Genomic DNA, 27,196 nt, shown 5'->3' with positions numbered 1-27,196 from the left:
TTGTGCTGGCTCGTGGATTGAATGGGGCTTGCTTGGTGCTGGCGATGGAGCCTTCTGGTGGCCCCTCACAGGGAGGTTCAAAGGTGGTGAGCAGGTTTCGGCAGGGAGCTGATGGGCTGGAGGAGGCCTGCGTGCTGCAGGGAGGGAGGATGGCTTGGGGTACAGCAGGAGCCTGGGATCTGGGCTCTCATCCCCACTCTGATGCGGGCTGCCTGTCTGAGCCTGCTTGAATGAAACCCATGGGGGATGCTGGGACGGAGGCTCCGCTGCCAACCCAAGTGAAATCCCAGCTTCTTCATCTCCGCTACTTCCACCAAATTCCTTGGGCACAGTTTGTTTTCGATGACAGGAGACATGCGGCGTGTAACACGCTGACAGACGTGGACAGACGTGGTTGCCACCCACGCTGTAACCAAACACGAGGAGGGATGAGCTAACCCTGGGGATGGGAAAGGGTAAAACCTTGACTTTGCTGATGTCGGTGGGAATCTTCCCTGGATTCCCAGGTGGGAGCGAGGGTGAAATCCCACCTCCTAGAAGCTGTCTACAGCTCTACTTCCACCCTCTTGTAATAAGAGCTTAAATCATGGATGCACGCAGTCACGTTAGCCCAGGATGGGGAGTTACAGTGCCTGGCTGCCTGCGAGCTCCCTGCCTGCTCTGGATGCAGAGTAAAATATTAGCTTAACCTCCCACAACAGTTGTTACACGAATGCATTTGACCATACAAGTGCACTGGTGATTCCTGTGGCTCAGCTAATGAGAAACAACTCAGAGCTCTGCTTTTTGTACTGCTTTCCCCCCAAAAAAGTCCCTGTTTTACCAGGCCTGCTGCAATCCAGACCTCACTGGCGTGCAGCTGTGCTAGCCAGCCTGTTCTGCATTGATGCCTGCTGCCAGCGTCCCATGGGCGCTCCTTGCTTGCGAGCCTGGGATAAGCTCCCCTTGAACAATACGATTGCACAGCCTCGTTAGGCTGACGTGCCTGGATACGGAGCGGCGCTGGGGAGGCTGCAGCGAGTACAGCGCAGGGTGATTCCCCAGGGTGAAGGGGATGGTGCAGCCCTGGCTTTGCTCCTAAGGACTCCCCTGCTAGGAGGGGTCAGAACCAGGTTGCAGCAGGAAAAGTCTCTCTCCTGCGTAGCGACGGGGATTGTGGGCAGACCTCTGGCAAGCAAGAGTGTTAATTAAACAAACGTTCGCTAGTGTATAAGGTGTCTTTATGCAAAAAGGTTGTGGTTCTACATGGAGTGCCTTTTGTTATTGCTGTGATAAGCTGTAGGTGGAGAGGAGGAGGCAGAGCTCTGGGTGAGGACTGTGGCTGTGGCCTGGTGGGACCCAGGAGAGGATGGGGGGTTCGGTAGCTTTGCAGGGTCCCACATCAAGGGGAAAATCAGCACGGCTGGCTGAGGCACCCAAAGCTCAAACGCTCTGGAGCCACCCGTCCTGACCGTGCCACCATCCCTGAAGCCTGGGGCTGCCTGTGCATCCGCTCACCTCCCAGTGAAATGGGGAAGGAGGGAAGGGATAAATCCAGCCCTGGAGGAGCGTGGGCAGGGATTCTCACCTTGGCTGTTTGCGGTTAGTTTAATGAAGCGGTTCGTGTGATATTGTTGCCCTCTATTGGACCCAGCCTGAACGGCTCGGTCGGTGCTGGTGTCCCCACATTAGGTGGGGAAGAGTCTGGGGGTTTTCCCCAGCTTTGAGATGGGAGCGATGTTTCCCCAGTTAATCGCATCGGAGCTCCTTGGAGAGGGAGTTCTTGCCCGGAGCTATCGTGAGCAAAGAGCCAGAGCTAATGCCAGACAGAGGTAATGAGCCTTGCCGTGGACTTCAGTGGAATTTGGATCAGACCATTTGCAGTCTCTGGGGATAAGTCGGTTCTGCGTCGGCTTAGTGATGGGCTGGAAATGCACCCAAGTTATTTGCAAAGAGACTTGCAACTAGAAGGGACTCGTCTTAACTCGCCCCTGCTGCTGTCACTGCCCTTTTTTAGAGCAAGAGAGGTGTTTTGGGGTGGCAATGCCTAATGCGAGATGCTCCATTGAGCATCCTATGTCTGCTGGCAGGGAACTGCAGAAAAGCCAGGAGTCCTGGCCAGGTTTCCCAGGCTGCACGGACCCAAGGAGCACTGCAGGGGCCCAGAGCTGGACGGGAGACGTGCAGGCACCGCTTTCACTTCTTCACTGACCCGCTTTGGGCCGGGCCCCCGCTCGCCACCGCAGATGCTGGGAGTGAGCGCAGGGTGGGTCTGGCTCATGCCTGGGAATGGTGGGGTTGTTTTTTGGGGGGGGACCAAGGCACCGAGGGAGGCTTAGGCTGGATGTCACCTGCAGGCTGTGGCATTGATGGAGGCGTTCAGCAGAGCAGGTTCTCCTCCGCTTGTGCCAAGGCCCCTGGGTGCTGCAGTGTCCCTGGGCTGGCCGAGGCTCGGACATGGGTGTTTTTCTCAAGCCCACGGCAGCCCATTTCGGTGAGGTGCCTGCGGGCTGCCCTGCAGGAACACCAGCCCAATGGAGATAAAAGCCTTTTTAGCAGATTGAGTCGATATTGTTTTTGAACTCTTTCCCAGTGCGGGGAAGCGGTGGCTCACTTGTCAATGACAGGGCCCCACACATCGAGTGCGGCAGGGCTAAACGGCTGCCAGGCGGGACGGGCAAGGTGCAGGCAGGACCAAGCTGGTACCTAAAGCGGTCCCCTTCTCCCCGTCTCTGCCTGGCTGGCTGCTCCCGCGCTGCCACGCTAGCGGGATGCTGAGGGGTTACAGCACAACTTGGCAGCACTGCTCTGGAAGAGAAATGTCCCATGGAGCTGGGGAAGCTGTGCTACCCTGTAAGCAAAGGCACCAGAATAAACAGTGTCTCCCTGAATGCTAAATATACGGAACTAGAAATGGCTTGCTTTTCTTCCTTTCTTTTAACTGAGAACAAGTAGGGAGAGTTGGAATAGCTGGGAGTGTTATAAATGATGACATGCCTTTGAACTAGCAGCTGGGTGAATGTCTCATCCCACGCTGTCTGTGTTCATGCTCCCCTGTCATCTGCTTGCGAGGGCTAATAGAGATAAAACAATCCGAGGATGGATTTCCAGCCGGAACGGTTCTGCCAGGTGTCTCCTCATGCTGCAGCAAGGAATTTAAAAAAAGAAAAGAGAGACCAGAGTGCCAAAATCTGTCTGGTGAAGTCGAGGGAGTTATGCCTGGGGTAAATCTGAGGCCTTGGGAAGGAGGGAAATGGTTGGCTTGACCTCGTGCGGCAAAGGCACACGTTGTCATCAAAGCCTCACAAATCCTGCCCCAAAGAGGCATGGAAAATGTATGGCTTGTGCCGGGGGGTGAGCTCGGGCACTGATGGATGGCTTTGCGGTGCCGCGGTCCTGCCTGGTTGGAATGACCATCCGTGGCACAGAAACACCGTTTGCTTTGTGTCTTGCAAAGGCCTTTTTAAAGACTTGAATAAATATTTGCATGCTGATCCTCCTTGGGCACCATGCACCTGCTCTAATTAGATGTAATTTGTTTCATGGAGATTTCATTGTTTCTCTCACTCCTGTAGTGGGAATCTTGACTGTGGGTGCAGACACTGGACCCCACCAAATCTGTCTGGTTCAGCCTTTCCACTACTGGCTCAACCCCAAGTGCTCGCCGGACACTGCCCTAAATAATCCTTCGGGCCGCACCGGGAAGGACTCTGGGGAGGTTCAGTAAAACAGTGTGGCTCTAAACCTCTGACCGGAGGAGTCAAGGCTGAATGAACAGCTTGGTTTTGTTACCTTCCACAGCTACAGAAATATTGGGGCAGTGGGAAGGGCAGATCTGCTTCCCTCAGCCTCCAGGTCCTGCGTCCTGGCATCCTGCTCATCACCAGGCAGTGAATTTGCCAGGGGAAACTTGCTGATTTGATTGGGACCTGAGGATGCTCAGCCCCTGGCAGGGCTGCTGGGTGACACTGGTTGCACCGTCACCATGGGGGAAGGCAGTTAGTTCAAGCAGTGTAAAGATGCTAGGAGGTAGATGGATCAGGAAAACAGGGCAAAGCAGGATGCAGCTCAGGGCTGGGTTCTGCACAGGGGAAGCCAAAGCAGAGGTGAGCAGCGAGGCTTTGGTGGAGCAGGGGTGCTGCTCTGGGCTTGCCGGAGTGGCAGGGGACTGCCTAGCTGTCACAGCAGCGTTGGGCAGTGCTATTTAGACCAGAGCTTTCCTGGAAAGGTCAGGTTAAGATGAAGGTTTTTATATATATTTCATTGACCAAAGCAAATGCATCTCATACACTAATTAAATGTATGTCATTCAGCCAGTGCTATTGCTAGGGTTATTTTTCTTGCTCCAGCGATGAACATGGCCAATTAAATCAACAGTATCTCTTTTCTTGCATTCATTTTCTCTCTCTGTCGCATGCTTGAAGGAGAGCAAAACCAAGCTAACAGTGGAAAGGGTTTTCAAATCTGATGGGTAAACTGCTTGGAGTCTCCCTTTGGACTGCAGGGCTCTTGGCACCAGGGACAGATGCTGCTCTGCGTGCACTTTCTTCCCCCTTTCTCCTCTGAATCAAAATCTCCATCTTAAGCCTTGTGTTAGCCTCCTTCCAGTCTCCCTGTTTGATTTCTACCTACTGACCTGCAATTTAGCTCCGTGCTGGCCTGTGGTGCATCTCCTTACAGCGACGCACAGGAGCTGCACACCCTGTCCTGTAACGTCGATGGGCTGAGAGCATCTGGCCCCTGTAATCATGGGTGCTGTCACTTGCTCTGATGGAGCCAGGGCTTCCCAGAGCCCCAAATGTCAAGTTTAATAAGGTTGAGCCCTTAGGGATAATTTTTGCTGTCCATCTGCAGAGGGTGGATGATTTTCCTTAGAAGGTCTTAAAGTGTCAGAGGGGAGAATTGGAAAGATGATGAGGTTTCATCGTATGAAGAGGTGTAGAAAAGATGCTGTTCCTGTTAGACCAGCTCTGTGCTGTTCGGGGTAGTCTGGACCGATGCACCCCTCCTCTGCTTATCTGGGGAAATGTTGTGCTGATGAATGAGGCCAGAGCTACTTATCAAAGTCAATCAGAGCTCCAGTTAATTAGGGCAGCTGGGGCCAGGTCAGTTTTTCCCCTCTTTCCCCCAGCCTTGTGGCAGAGGAGCATAAAGGTCAGGAGGACAAAATTGGCTCAGATCTCAATCCTTAGGCTACTACAGTAGTTTACACTTAGTCAATAAGCAGGAGTAATAAGGAGATGCTTTGTGGAATGGGTAAATAGGAGTCTCGGATGTGCCCCCATTCTCCAAGCACCTCTGTTCCCTGCCTATAAAGTGGTGATTTCTTATCCACATCCCCCTGCTTTCTCTCTCAGGAGACTTTTGGGTTTCATTCACACAGAAATAAGCTGCATCACATTTTCCTAAGTTCCTGGTCCTTTTCTTCCTTCCTTGTATTGGGCAAACTCAGTGCTGGCAGTGGGGCTAGCTGCCCTCTCTGGGCATGGGAGGGCAGGGCAGCTCTCCTGCAGGCAGGGCATGGGCAGTGAAAGCACAGAATAGCCTTCCAAGAGCTAATGTTGCTGCTTCTCCTCTGCAGAGCCTTTGCAAGGCCTGCTTCATTCTCCCCAGCTGTTTCTCTGTTCCTTCCTCCAGACTCTCAGCCTTCTCTACAGAGCCATTCACACCCACTGATTCCTGGGAGAGAAAAAGACACTTGTCTGAGTCAGCAGAAGACAACATCTTAATATTTTTTTCTTTAGGATCACTGTCACGTACTGGTCTTGGCTCTTCAGGCAGGAGATGCCTTTATGGTGGATGCTTCCCAACACCTATGATGCTAGGCCAGCGATACATCTGTTCTCCCCTTCCCAGTGCTACTGTGGCTAGTGGGATCTGACACTGGGGCGACTTTTTACCCTGTTGATATAGCATTCCTTAAATTTCTGGAGTAGCATCTCTGATTTCAAGAGAGAGGAGTGATTTGTGGAGAAAGAATGTTTTTGGGTCAGGGAAGGAGTCTCGTACCTGATCACGCCTCATCTCTTTAAGGGAGGAGTGGAATCAATCTTTGTGATTAAGCGAGAGAGCAGGTAGCTTGAAGCTCTGAGACTTTGCAGTCTGCTCAGGTCTTGGTGCAGATGCAATGGGAAGAGCTGGGTCTTTATTTTCCAACTATGTTTGAAAGGGAAAAGTACTAAAGAGCAGAATTGTTCTAGCGCAAAAGCAGACACGGAGCAAAGGTGTGATCTCTTCTGATAACAAGAAAGGAATAGGAGCAACACAGCAGAGCTGTATCTTGCTACCTCAGCATGGGACTGCCATGTATTTCCAGCAGAGTAAGGTGTTGGAGTTCCTGGTGGGGGCTTGACCACTGACTGCTCAGGCCCAGCATTGCCAGCTGTAAGCCTCTGTGCCGCAGCATTCGTGTGCGCAATCAAAGGCTGTGCGTGAGCTCAGAGCTGCTATAGTAGAAGCGGATTTGGTGAGTCAAGCTACTTTTTTTTCAAAGCACTGATCCCATTTCCTTGTATTCTTAAGTAGCTTCAATCCATCTTACTGCATTACAGAAACTGTGTTGATTGTTCTGCTGTAGTGACTAATAACCAGCCGTACTCTGCAGATTACCCCAGAGAGCTGGATTCCTGGCTTAGCTGTACCAGGCTTCCTGTGTGCAAAGACACCTCGGGGTAACCCGATTTGTTAAGGCACACACGAAGCTTTCCATGAGCAGGAGAGAAAGGAGAGCGTCATGGGGTGTGGACAAGAGGCAGAAAGGGATAAGGAGATGGGTTGGTGGGAGGCAAAACTGGGCATCAGAACCTGGGGTAGGAAAACCTGACCTGGAAAAGGAGGAGGCTGAGAAATAGACTGGATGAAGGAAGAACAGTTAGGTCCTAGGAGCTATAAAGGGCCCACTGTATGTCCCCATGTGCTCAAGATGTCTTGGGAAGAACAGGGAGTTGGGTAGTGAAGCTGCTTGTGCCTAAAGCACCTGAAGCCTGCTGCTCCTGCACGAGCCCTGAGAGTGAGATGGGCCAGAGCTGGCAGAGCCAGCCCCCGTCCCTGCTGCGAGGGGGACGGGCAGCCTGCACCCCAGGCTCCAAGTGCCAGTGGGCATGGGGGTCTGTAAGGAAGGTCCTTTTGGGGAAAAGGAGGCATGGCCTGAGTAATGCTTATGTCACAAGAAAAAACTCCTGCGATACGATGGCATGGGAGGTAGGCGGTATGGCCCAAGGAAGGAAGGTTTCCATGCATATTGCAGCCTTTGGGTAGCGGAGACTCCTGGCCCTGTGGGCAGGCACGTTTTGTCCTTCATCTGCATCCCAGATGGATTTTGGAGATCAAAGGTAAGGCTCTCTGATGCTGTAATGCTATTGATGTCAATCGGGTTGTGCCGCAGGGAAGTTGGTGCTCTCTTTTTAATTACAGTAGGTATTAAACTTGAGTCTTCAAGGTTGAAATTCCTACCTTTGGCCTGTGCAGGATCTATAGATCACTCAAATCTCACTTAAACCCTCAAAGTAGTTCTTTAAATGTTGTTGTCAAGTCTTAGTGCTGGCTCTCTGCATGGGGAAATGTCTCCACTGGACGGTTGCCCGTAGGCTGCACATGGGGTAATCAGCCACCCTAATTGCTCCCAGTGATCTATAACATTGACGTTCTAGTGGTGAAGTCAATAGTTCCCAGTGCTGGGTCATCAGCTCCTTCTCTCTGGGTCACAGTCTGGTGACTCTCCCAGCAATATACTGAACCATGTTTGTGCAGAAAAAGCCTGCAATAAAATGTGCAAGAAACTGCAAAGAACCCCCTGATAAATGAGATCTGTAAGTCATTCTTTGAGGCTGTGCCGGAACCTGGTTATTGCTTAATAGAGTATGTGCAGCGGAGCTCGGTTTATGGGGCAGGAGCTTGCTAAAAGGAGAAGGGCTCCTGGCAGCTCATTTAAGCACAATGTTTGGGTGCTCCCCCAAGGCAGAGTTACCAGTGGAGGTTCCACGTGGGTTGTACTGGTGCTTCCAGCCAGCACTGGTGCTCTGATCAAAAATGTACATGTTGGATCATCCTTGGCTCTTCCCTCATTAGGGCTTTGGCTGTTCCTCCAAGCTGTTCCTGGCTGGACCCATGAGACCGCGTTTGCCTTCCCCCTCACTCCCAGTTAATCTTTTCTGCACAATGTTCGTCTGAAATATTTCTAGTTATCCTTTTTCTGGCGTGAGTTTGAAACTCTGCACATACGGTTTCCTTTCTGCTTGAGCTCTGGGACATAGAGAAATCGGGGCTCCTTTCCCAGTAGTTGCTGTCTTCTCATCTCTTGCCTCCTCTGTGCAGTTTGGTGACAACTACATGCACTGCCATTACAGCATCTCTGCAGAAGGCATGAATCCTCCTGTAAGATCTGCCCACACCACCTCCCCACATGGCCTTTTCCAGACCTCATCTACCTGCGCTTCTCTCCCAGTTCACAAGCAAACCGCAGCACTGTCGAACTGGGACAGCCGCGTCCCCCAGCTGCCGTAGGAGATACAGCTCCATCACTGTCCGCACAGCCAACAGCTCCGCCCCAGCACGACCCAGACCCCTCGCTCTCCTTTTCCCTCTCGTGTGTTGTCTGTTGTAGTTTATTTTAAACGCTGGGACAGTGCTACCTCCAGAGAAGTTAATCATCCTCATTCAGGCTACAAGGGCTCAATGTCCCACCCTGGCAATCAGCTAACCTCGCTATGTTCGGAGTGCCATCAATGCTGGTGGAGGGCAGTGGATCTGACAGCTGTAGGGCTGGAGGTCAGGTTTACTGTGGCACACGTTTCAGATTTTCAGTGCGATAAGCTTTGATAACATTAAATGAAGTGAAGGCCGCCTCCTACCCAGATTTTGTTCCTTTTTTCCTCTCCTTTTTAAATTAAGGCAATGCAGTGTTGCGTTGTAAGAAGGATCTATTTTTCTACTGACCCATTTCAGTAAAAATTCAGCCCATCTAGACTGTGTGCCGCTTTTGAAGATGGAAAGAAATTCATAGGTATTAAGGGCACTATGATCAGCTCATCTCACCTCATGGAAAATACAGCCTGGAGAATTCCCCCTGGGACTCTCCTCTTGAGCCCAGCACTCTGCAGCTGGATGACGCCGTGGCTTTTTGTGTGATTACCCAGAACCATTTCAAGGTCTGGCTCAGGGGTCTTGTTCAATCGCTCCTCCTTCATCCGCAGGATGCGAGACACTTGCTGTGGGAGACGGCAGCCTGGTTGTGACCCATCGTGCCACCAGCACGCTGCAAATACTGGCTCTTCAACCTGCTCCCTGCATGTTTGCAGCATCTGTGCTTTTTCAGACCTTGGTCGAGGGAGAATGAAGGCAGTGAGATTGTGCTGAGACAGCAGCCGGGAGTGCTACCGGCACCTTTCCTTTTATTCCTTCCCTTTGCGGACCTGGGGTTGCCTATCTCAGTGGGGGCTATGGACCCAGGGGAGCTTTCAGGTCGGCTCCAGATGATCGGTGGTGGATGAAGGAGACATTTGTGCAGCTTAGCTAAGCCAGTCCTGTCTCCTTCCGAGTTGCTGACAGTAGAGTTACCTCCAGCAGGCAATTAAAGGCACCTAAATGAACTCCCTGCCACTAATCACCATCCGAAGGACCTGTCCCCTTCCTCAGATGGAGACATCTGCCTGTGCCTTCTCGGGCACCCTGAGGGGCCTTGTTCTGCAAAGGAAGTGATTTATGGCTCCCAGGAGGCTGCACACCCTGCAGAGGAGGGTAGTTTTCTTGTGAACTGACTTAAAAATCATTTTTCCCCATTTGTTCCACAAATGAAATGAAACAGCTCAGTCTGAGGACTTGCAGAAAGACTTGTTTCCATCAAGTCCTTGGAAATGCTGTCATGTTTCATTCCAGGAAAAATTGGTTTGAAACTTCTCCACTGCCAAAAAAAATTCTGGAACTGCAATTTCCTCTCTTCCTCCCACCTGAAGCTGTCTGGGTTTTCCTGGGCCGGGAGTGATTGATTCAGGTCCACCTTGTCGATGGCCATCACATATATTCATGTATCTTTTCCTAGCCCTTTCTAAGATATGGGGATCTTAAGGATACCCGAGTAATCTAGGTGCTGTTATTTTCAAAAGTCACCAAGGCTTGCTGTGCTGCAGAGATCATACTTCTCAGCTCTGCAGCATGACGTTTTCAGAGAACATTTTCTAAACTCCTGGCCTTTTGAGTCTCAATGTAACCACTCAAAAGGAAAATACTCCAAGGCACTAGTCTTATTTGCTGGCAATAGTTGTGTCGTCTTGTTGCGTGGTCCTAATAGAGTCATCTGATGACAGCCCACTTCTTGGACACTGCCCATAAGAAATAGGATGTTCTACGTTTAACGGAGAGCCTTTGATTTGGGAGTTTAGCCTTTGTGCAGCTGTGCAGGTTTGATGTCTTAGTCACAGTATGTTAGAGCTGTTCACTTCCTTAATTTCTGGCATTTACTAAAGAGGTTTTATGCCTTTCTTTTATATGAGATTAAATGCTAATAGTGGTTTTGTGAGCGTTTCTAGCTCTGTATCCACATATGCAGTTTGGGACTTGGCTGCCTGCCCCATCCACAGTGGGTGTTAAAGCCACCCGTACCAGCCTGGGAGCCAGCGCTGACTTCCACTCGTGCTCTCACTGCAAGCAGGGTTGGAAATGTATTCAGAGGCTGCCCAAATAATATGACTATACCTGATGCAGCTAGAGAAGAGGTGAAGATCTGTTTGCATCATGTTAGTACATAAATCCAGCTCCCCTTAAGGTACTTAGGCACATTTGGATAATGACCTGGAACAACCTAGGTAGCAGAAAGTTACATGTACCTGTCACGTCAGCCCCTGTGAGCATGCAAGATTGCCAGCCAGTAGGCAAAAGCAGCCAATTACGCCACGCTCAGAAGCATTTCATTCTTTTTTTCCATCTACCCAGCTCCACAAAGCGAATCCTGCTGTAAAGACCTCTGCCTCCCGCTGGCATCACCTCCTGTCTGAGGAGATAGTGTTTAAAGTGCCCTCAATATTTGCAGCGCAGTTTTTCTGCCGGTGTAGTTAAAGGCCACGCTGTCCTGTGCAGTGGACTGTACTGAGCCACCCAGTGCATGGGGACGGTGTGTGTCGGTGCACTGGGTGATGAGGAGGTGCTGGGGGCTCTGGTTTTATAGCTGATGAGAGGGGGGGTTGCTCATTTCTATGCTTTAGTACCCCGTATTTTTTCCCCTCTCTATTTGTCAGGCTGGGAAATGGTTCCTGCTGGCTGCAACACATGGGAGAGTTCTCACCTGGGATTTCTGGGTGCTCCCCTTAGGTAACACTGAAAAGCAAGATTCGATGTGTTTGTCTGTGCCTGTGTGTCCTTGCATATGTGTTTTGGGAGGGAACTGAGGAGGCATCCTAGCACCTGTAAACCAGCTCCCATACCCAATGTTCTTAAATCCCTGGTTCCCTCCTCCTTTTTGCTTCTGCCCTGTTGCTTTGGCTCAAGGAGTTTTTGATATTTCCAGCTGAGATTTCATGCCTTTCTTTCATTGTGGGGACCAGGGAGGGGAGCCAAAACTGCAGTGTTAATTGCATACCAATAAAAGCTAGCCTAGAGCAAGAGCTGAAGGAAAGCACAGGGGAGACTTCCCTTGGTTTAATGATAACTTATCCCTGTCGCAGCTCAAATGGTGCTGTTTTCCAGTGCGTCAAACCCTTCCCCTTCCACTCTGCTTGCATCATCTTTCTCCTCTTCAACATATTCATCTTCATGCCCTTCTCTGAATGCATTTTCTTCGTGGTCCTGTTCCTCCTCATTCAGATCTTCACCAGCCTGCTCTGGCAGGAGGTCACCTTGCCCATAGGTGTTCACCACCTGCTTGCAGAAGGGACATGTCTTCTTCCTGGGCTGGGTTTGGAACCACGTGTCAATGCAGGCACTGTGGTAAGCGTGGGAACAGGACAGGATCTTCATGCAGTCCCCTTCCTTGTACTCCGCCATGCAGATCACGCAGGTCTCGTATTTGTCTCCCTGCTTGTATGTGTGCAGCTTTATCTTGCAAGCCCTCTTGTACCAGCTTAAGCCAGCCATAACTGAGATAGTGGCAATAATGATGTAGAATATGTCCCTGAAATCTTGTTTGATGAAAGTTTCCTGCAGCATTTTAGCATTGTCTTGGCAAGGACTCAAATAGCGTTTGGGTGGTAGAAGTCTGACGTAGATCCCTTTCTCGCATTGCAAAGTCCTTTGTAAGTGGAGGGAGACTGACTGTCCAGTAAAGAGTGATGGTATCTCAATCAGCTGCTGGATTTCTTTGTCGTCAGCCATCATGGTAACCAGTTGCTCTGAATCCACGTTGTACACAACAGCGGTTTGGTATCCAGCCTGCTGGGCATGAAGGACCTTCTTGACAAAAGAGCAGTCATACCCCTGTATGAGTGCAATATACGTCTCGGAGGCCTTTCTGGGTGCGGGAGGGTTCTCTATTGCATGGCAAGCATTTGGTGGTATCACCCTCACCAAATACCCCGTCAGTCCTTCTGCCGGGAGTCGTGGCCCAAAGCACGCAGGCAGGGCTTTATAAGCCACGCACTTGGAGCTGTCATTGTAAGCCATGTAACCAAAGACTTCTGCAAGAGCAGTGTTGTAGAAGACAGCAGCAACCACAAAGTGAAGAAGTCGGAGCCGAAGATTCATGCTGAATGCAGTTGGGTAGCTCTGAATACAGATTTCCAGGCTGGTCCCAAAGGAAAAGTGTAAGAGACGATCACAGAGGCACTATCCCACCCAGGTTTTATCACCATGCCATGACTTGATGCCACAGCAGGATGGGGATCAAAACCTGTTTCTGCCCTAGAGGTTTCTGCAGGCTTTCTGTAGGTTCGGAGGTTCCCAGGATAGAACTCATTTCTCTTTTGTTGTCTCTAGCTGCTAAGCAACACCCTTACATCATCTCTGCAGATCTGTGACATCACCCAGCGACCGTTTCCCAAGGCTGGGTCATGTAACACTGCCAACCTGCTTAAACTTCTCCCCTTCCTTTTTGGTCTGCTCCATGCACAAAAACTTCTGGTTTCATCTCCCTCTGGGTACCGATAGGATGCCGATTTCATTTTGCTGATGATGTGCAGGCAGGATAAATGAGCCTCCCCATCAGCTACGTGCCCATCGCAGACTGGAATGCTTCATGCTGGTGGCCAAAGCAATTCCTGGAAAACACGGCAGAGTGGGAATGAGCCATTAGCCTCTGCCCGCTGCTGAGGCGTGTGGCAGCTTGGACTGGTCTGGTGAACACGCACTTTTTCCTTAAAATCATGATCCTTGAACCAATACAAAGCCAAATAAATTGCTTAGGATAGAAAGGGTTTCTGACATTTGAAATATGTCAATCAGTAACTGTCAGTCAATGGCAGCTAGCAGAAGTTGAAAGTCTCTGTTTGCCTGTGTGGCCTCAGTCTGCCATTACCGACCCTCCTGAGAGGGCAGATCCACCTTCGAGGCCCCCGAGGGAGCAGGCAGATTTGCTGAGGGGGCCGATAGACGTGTGGGGTCTTGCTGGGGCTGAGCTTGTTGGACTCCGGTCCCACCACCGTGAGAGTGGGCGGTGGCTGAGCTTGGGAGAGCTACCATCAACTTTTGTATTGGGGCTTTTCACTTTATTTACATTAAAACCTGAGCTGCTGGAAATCAAATGGCTGGAAAAAGACTTTAGCTTCTAGCTATAAAAACTCATTTAAAAATTCTGGTTATGGTGAAAAAGCTGAAAAAGGAGTGGAAAGCATAAGGCACAAGTGTTGTCCCTCCCTCCCAGAGTGTTTGACAGCAGAAGCTCCCATCTTTCAGGCAATTCCCAACTCATATGGTGACTGCTTGGTGCCCGGAGGAACAGCAGCCTGATGGGGATGCAGTAGCTCTCCTGTTGTCGGAACGAACTAGGTCTGAATATGCAGTGAACCCAGGTCAGTTTGGAACCACAAATCCCTAAAAACCTGTACCTTTTAACAAACAGCCCTTTCTGTTTAATGATCCACTTGAGAGTAGCCCCATGGTTTCCAGTGCAGTTGTGTTGGACCTGTAGTTAAAAAAATCACTCGTGTACTAGGCAACTGATTTGTTACTAGCCCCCTTGGGCTCTGCTTGAGACAGATTTCACTGGGAAAAGAGCTGCAGAAAATGTCAGCAGACAGCGTGTGTGTGTGCCAGAGACTCCCAGCAGCTGTGATTTCAAATCGATTTTATTTTCCCCTCATCTAAAGAGTTTTACACTTGCAGGGAGACATTTTGATGCATTTAAAAACAAAACAAGGAAAAGGTTTGGGGAGCGGGGAGAAGCCAAATGCTTTCTAGCAGAATGACAGATGAAGAAGAAAATGGAGGTACACGGGGAGACCTTTTCGAGGGTGCATTTTTGGTTTGGTCTTATGCTTCGTGTGATGGCATCCATCATCCTAGCGTTCTTTAAAATCTTTGCCTCTTTACTTGCACTCAGTGCTTCATTTCTGCCTCCAGCTCAAAGCTTTGTGTACTGTCAGTGACCTGCTGCTTGTACAAGGGGTAGGTCTGCCTTTGGGGCTGGACAAGGAGCCGTGTGTCTGTGGGAGCTGTGACGGACGTGGGAGCAAGGAACAACCCCCTTTGTATTCTGTGTGCTGTTATCTCCTGGCTGCTCCAGCACCACCTCTTGTATCCTCGAATCGGCAAGGCAGGAGTGAGCAGCCATCCTGGTTTGCCCACCAAAACCCTTGGATGAAAGGAGAAATCAGGTGTTTGCAGTCTCCAACCTGGATCTCGGTAACTCTTAGCAGTAACCCAGAGAGATGTGGGCAAAAGGACAAATCCTCTTCAAGAGAGGCTGGAGGGCAAGGAAGAGGGGAATGGGGTACAGAGAAGGCTCTGGGGAGTGAGGAAAAAGGAAAAGCTGAAGTCTGGATGGGCAGGGGAGCAGGATACCCATATCCCACCCACAGGCAGTGTGAGATAGGAAACCCTAGCCCTTAGCCTCCTTTGAAATCCCTGAATGCTTTTTGCAGAAGGAAGAGGAGGGCTGATGAAGGACTTTAGCCAAGATGGTCTTCACTCAAAGAGCCAAAGTGGTGCCCTGTACGCTCTGGTTCCCTCCATGCTTTCCATTTGCATCACTGCTGTCTGCCTCCTCCATCGTCAGTGCCCTGGAGGGTTTGGATCCCACTGGCTGAGGTTAAGCCAAGCACCCCCCCATGGTGTGGGGCTGTGCCAGGCTGTCTCCAGCCCCATGCTGCATTCATTATAGCCAGCACCATACTCTCCTTCTCATCCTGCCCTGTCCCTGTTATATTCATGTGTTAAATACATTGCAGATGCTCCTGGACGTATTCTTGACCCATTTTCTCTGGAGTCCCTGCAATCTACTTTGTCGGAATAATTGCAATTTATTTAAATGTCAACAAGCCACACGTGGGAGACAGCAGTTGTGTGCAAGAGCAGAGCAATTACAGGGAACAGGTCCCCTTTTACTACTTGAACAAAGATCCAAGCTAGAAGAAAGGAAAAGACCATTTACCTCTATTAAGCGATCACTTACCCCACCACTCCCCAAGTCCCTGTGTTCCTTTATGCTGCTTCTTTGGGGCTATCACTTAGTGCAGGAGCTGGGATATAAAACCAGCTCCTCTTTTGCTTGTGTTCCACAGAAGTCTCTGCTCAATCCAGAGGAATTTAATGCTGATTTAGACCCACATAACTGCTAGCAAAATCTAGCCCTGGTCCTGGCCAAACAGCTTAAGCTGTGTAACAGAGATGCGGAGGAGACTGACTTATGTGGACATCATTACAACTCCAACAAAACATGCATTACAGGCTCCAGCATTGATTTAACTGGGGGAATAAGTCTAGATGGCTTTTTCCCCTCTGAGGTTTTTGCAGCGTGAAAAGAGCAGCCTGGCAGTGGGATGATGCGAGTTTGTACACAATCAGACTTCTTGTCCTTTATCTGTATTAGGCTGGCATCTCGGGTCCCCAGGCAGTGGCATTGCACAGGCACACAACAGCTTCTCCCTGCCCTCAACAGCCAAAGGCCAGGAGCAGCAAAAGACAACAGGGGGTTAAATGTTTTGCTCAAGACCTCTTGGCAGGTATCCCTGGTGCTAGCTTGGTGCCCTTCTTATCAGGGCATGCCGCTCCTTCGGGGTCGTGCTATAGGATTAGTGAGGACCAGGCTCCTGGAGCTGAAATACTAGTGATTTGCTGTGAAGGAAGATCTGGGGCCATCTAGTGACCTTCCAGTGAAAACCTTTGTGCTTCCAGTGCTCCCAGTTGCTCTTAAAAGAAAGATGTGGGACATGCTTACCTCCCTCCTGCTGACTGAGCAAGTCCCCAGCTCCGCAGCAAGCCTGCTGGAAGGCAGACCTGCACCCTTTTGTTAATGATTTTTTTTTTTTTTTTTTTTTTTTTTGCTAGGAGCTGATTTAGAAACTGGTGCATGTAACAACCTCCTTTCATCTAGGATGAAAGGAAAGGATGACCCATGTCTTTACAGAATAGATAGCTGAAACAGTCGGACTCGCCACCTCAAATGGAAGCTGGGTAGATGAGAAATGGAGTCGTGAGTGCAGAGAGGTTTTGTGCCTCACTGCCACCGTGGGAGAGGGATGGAGAGCAGGTTTGTGGGAGCTCTGCCAGCCCCGCTGTGTGCACCGTCCCCCACACGTGTCTCAGCACTGCGTGCTCCTGTGCTCTACCAGGTGCCTCTCCTGGATTTCCCAGGGGTCCAGGCAATCTCTCCTCTGTTATTACCAAGTACAAGCATGATAATCTGGGCCCTAATGCATACAGAAGATTATAAAGCAGTGATTTATGGACCTGCTACAAAAGTACCCATAATCTGCTAATGCCCACAATTAAAAAAGGCAGTTGAGCAAATCTGGGCCATTGCAACTTAGTACCCATGTCTGGAAATGGATTCCATTTCCAGCTGTTTGCCTTGCAATGGAGGGAGACATCTTCTTTATTAGATATTGGTGCTGGAAATAATATCTTGCCTTTTCTGCTTTGGCAAAATGCCCTGCCAACCTTGGACATAAAGTAAAAACATCTTCTCCATTTAGCAGGCTTTATGTTCTTTTTAACTCTCTGCATGCAAAAAAAAGAATGTCGAGAATGGTGCTTGTTTCATCAGCCTAGGTTTTGTGGTAAAAATTAGCTGGTTACTGTGGTAATTGGCCCCTTTGGAATAAACCTGTCTGTGCAGGCTTTTGGGAGGGAGAGCTTAAGAAACAGAGTAAGAGGAGGAACCTCAGGACGAGCCGTCCAGGGGCTTGGCAAGAGCTAGCCGCTGCTCCTGTTCTGTGGTTGTGGCCCTTACAAATCTTCTAGCGTGAAGCAGACCTGTGTGTGATCAGCTGCCCAAACAGGGCAGAGCCAAGGATATGTCTTCAGTATTCCATTTGTGCTTCCAGTCTGTGTTCCCTACTCCTACATTTCCATATGGTGGGGGTTTTTTTAATGGTATTGGATTGGAGCTTGAATTTGTGGGGAGAATGGAAGACAGAGCCGGTGGGAGTGTGCATGGGGAGGTCTTGATTTTTCCAGGAGGGAGTTCGGGTGAGCCTTCCCGTGTTACTTCTGCTCGCTGTTGTGTGCGCCAAGGGGGATCAACACTACCGCCGTCACGCTGTGCAGGCAGAGCGGGCAGGTCTTGCTCCCGGGCTGAGCGCAGTGCCACAGGTCGATGCACTTGCCGTGGTAGGCATGGCAGCAGGATAGCAACTTCAGCACCTCGCCGGGCTCATACGCCTGCAGGCAGATGGCACACTCGGCGTAGTCAGCAGTCCCCCAAACCATGCTGAGGGGAGACTCTGGCCACCATTCCTTGCTCTGCTGTTTGCTCTCCCTCTGGCTTTGGTAACTCTTCACGCATCTTGCAATAAGCTGGATGCCCGTTATCATGGTGACCAGGATGCTGCTGACCTTGCAGACTGGCAGAATCAGACCATAGTAAAGCAGGTCTAGATCGTAGGTGAGGCTCCTGCAGGCATGGTGGGTGAAGTTGCACACAATGTCATTCCAGAAGCAGCACTCATCCAGGAGGATGATGGTCCCTTGCTCAGCCTGGCAGGTCTTCCTCTGAAGCCTCGTGTTCACCTCCATGATGAAGGCCACCATGGTCCCTCCCTTGATCTCCCCGCTACCTGGTGCCACGTGCCCAAAGCCTGGTGAGTTGGCGGTGATCTCGTGTCCACGTCGCTGAGATGGAGGGGCCTCGCCCCCGCGGCGCTGGGGGCTGAGGGCCAAGGAAGCTGTGTGGGCACGGCTGAGAGCAGGGCCGCCCACCATCTTGCCCTCGGTGAGGGGCAGCCCCAGGCACGCGGCAAGAGCTAGGCCACCCGGCCCAGTGCCGTTGGCACGGCTGCTGGCAGCCCACTGGAGGCACAGGATCACGGTGGCCATGCAGAAAGGGGATAGGAGTGGGTGCCACATGCGGGCACAGGGGGCTCTGGTGCCTCAGCCCCAAGGGAGAGGCTCTTGGCAGGCGCCTGAGGCGGCCCAGGCTGGCTGTTGCCTTCTGGAAGCTTCTCCATCCTTCCACGAGGGCCACTGCCTCACAGGGCGCCTCTGCCTTCCCCTCACACCTCTTCCACAGCTCCCCATCTTCTCCCCCTCATGTCCATTTCTCTTATCTTTATTTCTTTCCTCCTGTGGTCCATCACAGCGGCAGCCCTGACAAGGCTTTGCAGTGAGCAACGGCAGCGCTGAGGGGATTGTTTTACAGGGGACCATGTTTTCCTCCCCTTGGGTTGTCCTGGGGAATTTGGGTGTGCAAAAAAGGAGGAGATTTGGGGGAAAAAAAATTCTTCTATCCCGTCTCATGGCTGAAAAGAAGGTTTTTCCCTTCCTCCAGGCCATGCCAGTGAAGCCCAGCCACAGCAGCTCTCCACACGGGGTTACGCCATGATGGCACTAGTGCATGCTCTTCCAGCTGTTTCTGGTCTTCCCTTTCTCTTTTGTCCCATTTTTTCATCACTTTCCCTCCCCAACACCCTCTCCCTGTCCCCCATCCCATGATGTTCACCTGGGATGTTCACCCCTCGCAGGACCAGGCACCCCAATTTCCCCATGGCTACCAGCTGCACGCCAGCTCCCTTTGCTCTTCCACGTCTTCCCACCCTAAATTCTCTGTGTGTTCATTCCTGCGGCCCCATCCCTCTCTCTGGGGGTGCTGTGGGCAGATGTGTGCCCATCCTGCAGAGCCGGTGATACGGCAGAGTCAGGAGCGTGGTTCCCTGGGGTAATCTGCAAAGTACAACTTGTTATTACTCACTACAGCAGAACAATCAGCACGGGCTCTGTAATACAGTAAGATGGATTGAAGCTGCTTAAGACCAGAGGAAAATAGAATTGCTGCTTTACAACAAGGAGTTTAGCTCCCGCAATCCACCGTTGACGACTGATGAGACCCGAGCAAAAGCCCAGATTTGAAAATTACTGGATTCGGGGAGCGAGATGGGATTGTGCAGCAGGAGCCAAAATCAGACCTGTATCTCAGCTTGGCACTGTGGTGTGCCAGAGCCATCTTGCGAAGGCAACTCTCTACATGTGCAGCTCTTTTCCCGGTAGTCATGGAGGGGATCCTGTCATCTTACACTGCTCGGGTGTGATTCGTGCCAGCACAGCCCTTCCGAGACCCCCTTTTTTATGACAGCTACACCATAGGGCACTGACAGCCTCCTGCAGCCATCCCACCAGGGCAGGTATGGGGTTTCCAGGCTGCTGGAGGAGCTGTGGATGGAGCTTCTCACCACTTTTGGCACTACATGCCAGACCACAGCCAGCAGATCCCTGTGTCAGGATTTAATGACTGAGTGACACAGAGCCCCTTTTGCAAGTGCCATGCAGGCTTGTACAGCTTGAGCTGCCTTGCTCATCCTTGATGCTGGCTTGTCTTGAAAGAGGGCTTGGAAAACCAGCATGGGTTGGAAAAGCAATAAGACACAGCTTGTTCAGACTCCAGGAGCCAGCAGGAATGCTGCAGGTATTGTGGGCTTCCAGCAACACAAAATGGGCTGGGGTTTCCCCTCCTGTTAAGATGGGAATGGGGTAAAGAGGTCCCTTCTTGGATTGGAGAACTTGCTACTTCAGAAAAGAGTTGGGATTTCAAATGAGGAGGTTATAAATGCGATGGTGCTAGGGTAAAAGGAAAGAGGGTGCTAAGAGAGGGAAGGGGTGCTGGCTGTGCTCAGCAGTGATGCTCAGGGATCTGCACAGATATTATCACTCAGAAACAGTCATCAAGGAATAATTTCCCTGATTTATTCCTTGACAGCACTGGTCTTTGGTGTTGGTGTACTCTGCTGATGTGGTGAATTGGGAACCCATCCAGACCAATGCAGGGGCTCAGCTGAATGGGCTCCTCCGTGGCTTTTGATTCCATGTTTGCTGGGCCTGGTGTGCCTGTGTGTGTGTGTCAACAGAGAAAAGTTGCTCAGAAATAAAGAATTGCAGCTTTCCTGGTTACCGGGGAGAACAAGAGGATTAGAGTCGTGCTGCTTTCTTATAAATGGAGGTGCTGATCCTTTGTGCAAAATCAGACTTCTCCACGTTTCAGTCCCAGATACAGGCCCTTCCAGCTAAAGAGGGAAATTGCAAAGAAGAAAAAGCAAAGAACTTCCACCAGTTTTACAGTAGTGAAGGCACTGATTTCTTCTCATGTGCTTCTAGAGGATTTTAGGTTGTGTAATAATATGATCTAGGTTATTACATGTTTCTTATTTCTTCCAACTTAACTGGGAGTCTAGCTTTCCTCCTGCCTTGCCTAAGACGCCTCTACGGTTACATTAAGGCAGCTTTAAAAATATAATAAACTAGCTGTGCAAACCCTTGTAGTCTAGGGCATAAAACAACCTCTAACGGCTTAGGATTAAGGAGACACTTGTCTTAAATTAGCCAGTTATTTTAAACGCTTTTCTCTGGTAGCTGTCAGGACTGTAGGCCTAGTTACATCTGGCAGGGAGGGAGTGAAGAGCATCTTGGGGCAGTGATCTCTTCCATTGGCACATCTGTATCTGGAAGGAAACATCTGTTTGACCTGGAGGTGTGATGGTAACCTGGTAGCTCTGTCTGTGGGCAGCCATCTGTCAAAGAAAACTTCTCCCCTCTCCATTCAGCCCGTGTTCACGAGCAAGGGTACACACCATAACGAAGCAGTTCATACCTTTCAGCCTTTGACTAGGTGCGAGTTGTATTTTTATCTGATTTTAAATTTGAAAAGCCCTTCCTTCAGATTCAGGCTTGCCCAGCTCTAGCTGTGTGCATGACGGGTGGGAGCGCTCTCCCCTAGCGGGGTTGCTTGTAGGATGTTTGCATCCTGCACCGGGCTGTGAGCGTGCGAGTACACTGACCCATCGCAAGTCAGACTGTCCTCATCTTGTTTTAATAGCTCTGAGCAGATGTTGCGTCCTCTTGAGGCAAAGCAGCTCTGACCCAGTGATGGCATACGTAACCCCACATAAATTGTGGACAGTTTGCTCATGCTTTCAGATGCCCTGACTGCTTGTTATCACACCGGGGGATTTGTGTTAGACTTCAGTGCCAGACTCTGCTCTGAGACTGGGGCCTGAGGAGAGGAGGAGCTGGGGCTCCCAGTTGTCTCTCCAGCAGCTTGCTTTGGCAAAGGGAGGCGAGTCTGGCGTGCAGAGCGAGGAGGCAGGCTGCAAGAACTGGCCTGAGAGACCCTGAGATATCTCAGGGGGTTTCCAGGCTTGCTAAGAGAACATGTGGTGACTGTCTTGCTCTTTCAGGGTAAAAAGAAAACCAGGGGGATTTAGCTGGTCGTAAAAACAAAAGGTTAGAGCGGAGCAAACAGCCAGGTGCATGCATGTGTTTTTTGAAAAATATGGATTTTCTTCAATGCTAAATTATCACACTTTGCAATAAAATTTGTTGCAGTTTAATTTTACTGGTCATGAGCTCCCAAGAGGATACACTGTAAGCAACTGCACTCCACTCGGGCCCATAGAGTCAAGACGGGTTTTTAGCAGAGGAGAATCCTCAGCTCCGGGGTGAAGCTGGAGAGGGACCTGCCTGCAGTTGGGAAGCACAAGGAAAGGTTTCTGCTATTTTCTTTTCCCATGTCGGCACTCCTTCGTTTAAAGATGCAAGGTGAAGCCCGTGGCAGGCAGGCTTAAACTGACACCAAAGCATCTGGGCAGAGGTGTGCAGAGATTTAACTGTCTTGGTATTCAACTGATTTAACTGCTGCAACTTCAGACCATTAATGAGCCCCTGGGGAGGGAGCCAGGGAGGCCCAGAGAGGCCGTGATGCTGGCCCTAATCCGGCCTCGACAGCTGAGCTCTCGCCCGCCGTAACAGGCAGGGGCAAGGCCGAGCCTGTGCCCCGCTCAGCTCCTTGTTTTTCTTTCTGCGTGTGCTTAAACTGGCTGCTCTGTGCTGTGAAAACCAGAGTTTCCTTGGAGCCAGCGTGATTGCTGGCTCTGTGCGCTTCTTGTGTCGCTGGCACTGACCCTGCCGTCGCCTCCTTGCGTGCTGCGAGCAAGCATTTGCAATCTGAAAGCATCGCCTTCATTAGCAGAGGTCCATCTCCTCCCCTTTACCGTTTCACCCGCTGCTGTTGATTAAGTTTCTCTTTGCAGCTCTTCCAGGAAGCCAGGGGCCTGTTGTTTTGGAGATAGCCTTAATTTGTTTACTTGTGCATATGTTCTGTCTTGTACAATGATGCTTCGCAGCTGGTCTCGAGCAGCCTACGGCACAGGAGAAGCAGCAGGTTAAGTTTAAACCAAAGGAAGTCGCTGCAAGTTGGCCTGACGTGCTAATCCAAGTGTAGGTACCCTGAGACTGATGTGGTAAAACACGTTGCCATATTGGGTTAGATAGTATCTTTACATTTATTGCTGGTTTCCATCACAATATGGACACAATAACAGTTTGCTTGTGCAGAATATCAGTTAAGCTTTAAGATTTAAAGATAGAAAACTGCCCTGCCTCTGGCTTTACTATGCAAACGCTCTGAGAAAGGCAGAGAGTCAAGGGTTAAGCTTGAGACTTGCCTGCTGACCAGGACTTGCAGTTGTGCTTTCAAGAACCAGACACCTTCAAAAACTCATGCTTTCAGAGGTGTCATCTGCGCAGGGTGTGCCGGGGAGCAGCGCAAGCTACCGTCCCGCAGAGATGCTCGCCCTCCTGTGAGGCTCGGACCCTGCTAACGCATCACCGGGTCCCTCCTCCGCGCTTTCACTGTGCGTCGGGATCCTGCCCTGTACCCTGTAGAGGCCAGCCGTGCTTTTGACTCCCCAGGCAGACATCAAAATAGTGGTACAGCACAGGGATGCAGCCCCTGCGGTGGTCCTGGGGAGATGGAGAATGGCAGATCCATGCTGCTTTCCTGCCCCTGTAACCTGCAGAATCTGGCTCTGACAGAGGAAAAAAAAAATCATTGGGGTGTTTTACTGCTACTGTAAAGCTTCCCCCCACCCGCCCTCTAGAAAAAAAAAAAGCCTTGTTTAATTTGCCAGCTTGCAAATGGCTCCTAAATAACAGAGTTGTCTTTGGCTCAATCAATCGAAGGGCTCTGCCCATGAGAACGGTGACACTTTGCAGTCTCAGATTAGCTTTGTTTCAGAGGAATTGGATGCTTTTTTGTTGTTTTTAAATGATTCCCTTACCAGGTTGAGGCTGAGCCAGATAACTGAATGCATAGAATCGATATTTTGCAGAACTGATAGAAAATTAGCCAGGTTTAATAAACTTCATGCATGGCTTCCTATTGTAGCTGTATATCAAAAGGAAAATAAATTAATTGACTGGATCTGCTTACAATAGCATCTATAAGTCACTCTGTGAAATAAGCCAATTGCACAAATGGTTATGTGAGGCCATGCTGATTAGGGTAGAAAGGGATCATGCTCAGGACACCTGGGTCCTGTTCTTGCTAATTTACTACATGACCTTGAAATCCAGGCCAAATTTTCAGGTATGGCCACGAAGTTTGTTTTGCCTCCTGGATTCTGGAGTTTTATTTGAGATGCTGAGAGTTTAGTCCTTAGCAGCTCCATGTTCTGCCCTCCTCCCCCCATACCGGGTGAAGTTGCTGGGACCTGGTGGTACTCCATTCCTCTGAGGCAGCTCCTAATGGTCTTCCCAGATTTATGTTTTCATCATGGCTTTATTTCTTAGTGGTTTCTCTGCAGTCTGGGGACGCCACTGTTCATCTCACATCTAGGGCTGCTGGAGATTATGGCTGATAAGAGCTGAGAGCCACTGCAGCAAAGCAAAGGAGAGGTAGGACTAGTAAAACTCAAATTTCAGGTGACTTGATTTTTGCATCTGCAGCTAAATGCATTATTTTCTGGGATTCAGGTGGAAACTGTAACTGTTTGCCCCTTGCAAATTTTCCCTTGTGATGTTTCCCAAAATCCAGTAAATGAACAGAGGCATACGGAGCATCCAAGCTCACTTTCATTCATCTTCATTTGCCCTGGCTGTAATGGACAGTGGCCACACAACTGTCCTTTGGAAATTACTAATGCGAGACCGTAACTGCTGCTCCATTGCTACTCCATTTATTTGCAGTGGAGAAACAGTTGCACATAATTGTACATGGTTTGAACACGTTGCTCTTAATCCCGCGTGCAGCTGCCTACAAGGGCGTCTGGCACGCAAAGGTCTGACGGCAGAGCATGTCGGGCAATGCCACCGACGGAGCCAGGCGGCATCGTGAGGAAGGACGGACGGACCAGACCTCCCCAGGGGATGCTCAGTGCCGGGCAGGATGGAGGAGCAGATGTGTTGCCCTTTTAGATGCATCTAACCAAAGTGCAGTGTGTAGAGGCTGATGTGAGGTATGAGATTAGGTCAGCTCCCGTCTCGGTGCTGGAAAGAACGTGTCCATCTCTGGGCAGAAAAGGACTTCTCCAGGACTGAAACTTGCTGCTTATACCTGCAATCGCTGGGGAAAAGGGGTGAGTGAGCCCTCTGGGATCAGTCCTCTTGATGTACACTTAAAACTGGAGGGAGAATCAGGCCGTCAAAGGTTCTTTTCCTTTTCATCTGCAGTTTGCAGTGCACATGGGGGCCTTACTCTGCAACGATTCCCCTTTAGCAGCTCTGCCACTGACCCTTGTGGTTTTTGCCTCACGCCTGAACCCACTACGGATTTTTTTCCTGATGGTTTGCATGATCTGTTGCAGAAAGTAGATCCACGGCTGGTGTACATCAGCACTGCTCCCAAAACTTCATTGGAGCAAAAAAAGGTTGTGCTGGTGGAGGATCTGGCCCCTGTTATTTTTGTTCTCGAGCTGTAGCTGTTTCTGCAGCTTGTTGAATGGAAATGGGCCTTCCTTCCCTGTAACGAGGTGAAAGCTGGAACGGTTTTCCAGCCATGCATCTGCAAAGGGAAAATAAACGGGGAGGATGAGCAAGTCATGGGTGGGTGTTATTGCCAGGGATGTTAAGCATATAACATAATTTATCGCTTAAGTAACCTTGAAACAGCATTCATTGTGATGGAGCCGCTACATTGGCACTGCAGTGGGCAGAGAGGGAAGAAGGCTCTGCTAGCGGGATGCGGTTAAGCATGCACCTGCCATCATTCATCAGTTAACCCCGCAGCTAAACTTCCCTTCAAAAATACGTATTTTCCTCTCCTTTCTCTCCCTCTCCGCACCTGCCTGCCACCGCCAGCCGTCAGCATCCCTGGGTCCCGTGGCTGCTGCGTAAGCCACCCCGCTGGATGCAGCGAGGAGGGGAGAGAGGTGCTGGTGAGCATCTGGGGTTTGCTCACGTGTGTGGTTGCCCACTGGTGATGTGTGCGTAGAAAGTGAGATGAGACAGATGAGTGCAAGGAGCAGAAAGGTTTCTGTGTTGACAAATGCAAGGGGAAAGCGTTGTAGCAGACAGCAGAAATGCGTTTGTGAACCACAGACGCGTACGTGTGTGCGAGTGATGGCAAGGGGAGTGCAACAGGGAGCAGACGGGTGCGTGGGCACGCACATGTGCGTCAGGGACAGTGCAAGGCACGTCAAAAATGTGTACTCTGAGGCTCAGGCAGAGCTAAGAGGGGGAGAAGAGTAGTGCACGGATGAGTAGGGCCCGATAGCTGTAAAATTCAAGGAAGCAGGGGTGTTGGTGCGTAAATGGGCACGAGGAGGGAGGTGTGTGTCCCTCCTCGCGTGTGGGGCAGCACGGTGCAGCAAGGGCAGGGGGTCGGGCACGCTGCCCGCTCCACCACGGAGCACCGCGTGGCCCTGGTGCAGCTGGCGACTGCAGGAGCAAATTTGACTCCCGTAGCCTTGCTGCGAAAATAGCTGTTCACAGATTTGTTTGAGGCAAATCTTGTGTTATACCACAAAAATGAGTGTGGGTTTTGATTTTTTTTTTTCTTCCTTTTCCGTTGTTTTTTCTGACTCTGCAGTTCCCCACTGCAGGAATGCTGATGGGCAGATGAAAAGCTCGCTGCTGGGAGTTCTCCAGCTCAACTTCACAGACCCAATGCATACCTGAGCTGCTGTGCCCTGTCTCCAAAACTCGTCCTCTGTCTTCTCTTGCTAGATGCTTTCTCTAGTTGCTGCTGTAGTTCTCAAGATAATAACAAAGCCTCTGAAATGTTGGAATTTCCCTTTTCTCTTTAATGAAGATCAAGGGGAGAGTTATGTCCCTGCATGTAGGATAATAAGCGGCATAAGTTTACTCTCTATCTGTACCCAGTGTGTGGAAGTTAGTTGCTATCTTTGTTTTTCTAGAGGAAATGTGTGAGCCGATACTGTCGAGAGAAGAGCATTTGTCAGGGTGATGCTGTCTGCGAGAGTGGCTGGATCGGGTTCGCAGCTTCTGGCTTGGGCTCTGGCAGAAAAGGTCTCCTGAGTAGTCTCAGTTAAACAAAATTGGACAAAGTCTTTCGTTTTCCCAAAGTTTTCCTTTTCATTTTCCCAATTTGAAGTCCTTTTAATTTGGGAGAAGAAAATAGTTACAAGTTTCCATACTGACTTGTTTCAAAATCTAAAGCATCCTTTTTGGTCTAACATTTTGGCTAATTAAATAGTAAACCCTTTTGTCTTACACATTACAAGACATCAAGGTCTCTTTCAAACCCATTGGTGTGTTTATTAGTCTCTGAAATTCTTGTGGAATAGAAAAAACATTTCCCATCCAGCTCTGCTGTGTCAGTTAATGTGTGAGCAATCACAGTATGACATATTCACCGAGAAGCATATACAAATTGAATCTCTACGTGTGGTTGTCAGGAAACAAAACCTGCTCG

The 27,196-nt window shown here is 50.3% G+C and overlaps 1 protein-coding gene across 1 annotated transcript; it reads right to left on the bottom strand.

Annotated features, from left to right (window-relative positions):
• Nucleotides 1–11,634: 11,634 nt before the first annotated feature.
• On the bottom strand, nucleotides 11,635–12,648 carry LOC309599580 (E3 ubiquitin-protein ligase RNF13-like; the record flags this gene model as incomplete). The annotated part of the gene is made up of 1 exon (XM_082331128.1): nucleotides 11,635–12,648. The coding sequence occupies one exon, from the start codon at nucleotides 12,646–12,648 to the stop codon at nucleotides 11,635–11,637; it is 1,014 nt and encodes a 337-aa protein (XP_082187254.1).
• Between the last annotated feature and the right edge of the window lie 14,548 nt (nucleotides 12,649–27,196).

This window comes from Platalea leucorodia (genome assembly GCF_965183815.1).
Source record: "Platalea leucorodia genome assembly, chromosome: 21".
Lineage (NCBI taxonomy): Eukaryota > Metazoa > Chordata > Aves > Pelecaniformes > Threskiornithidae > Platalea > Platalea leucorodia.
The sequence above is the reverse complement of the archived record's forward strand: the minus strand, read 5'-3'. Positions and strand labels throughout refer to the sequence as shown.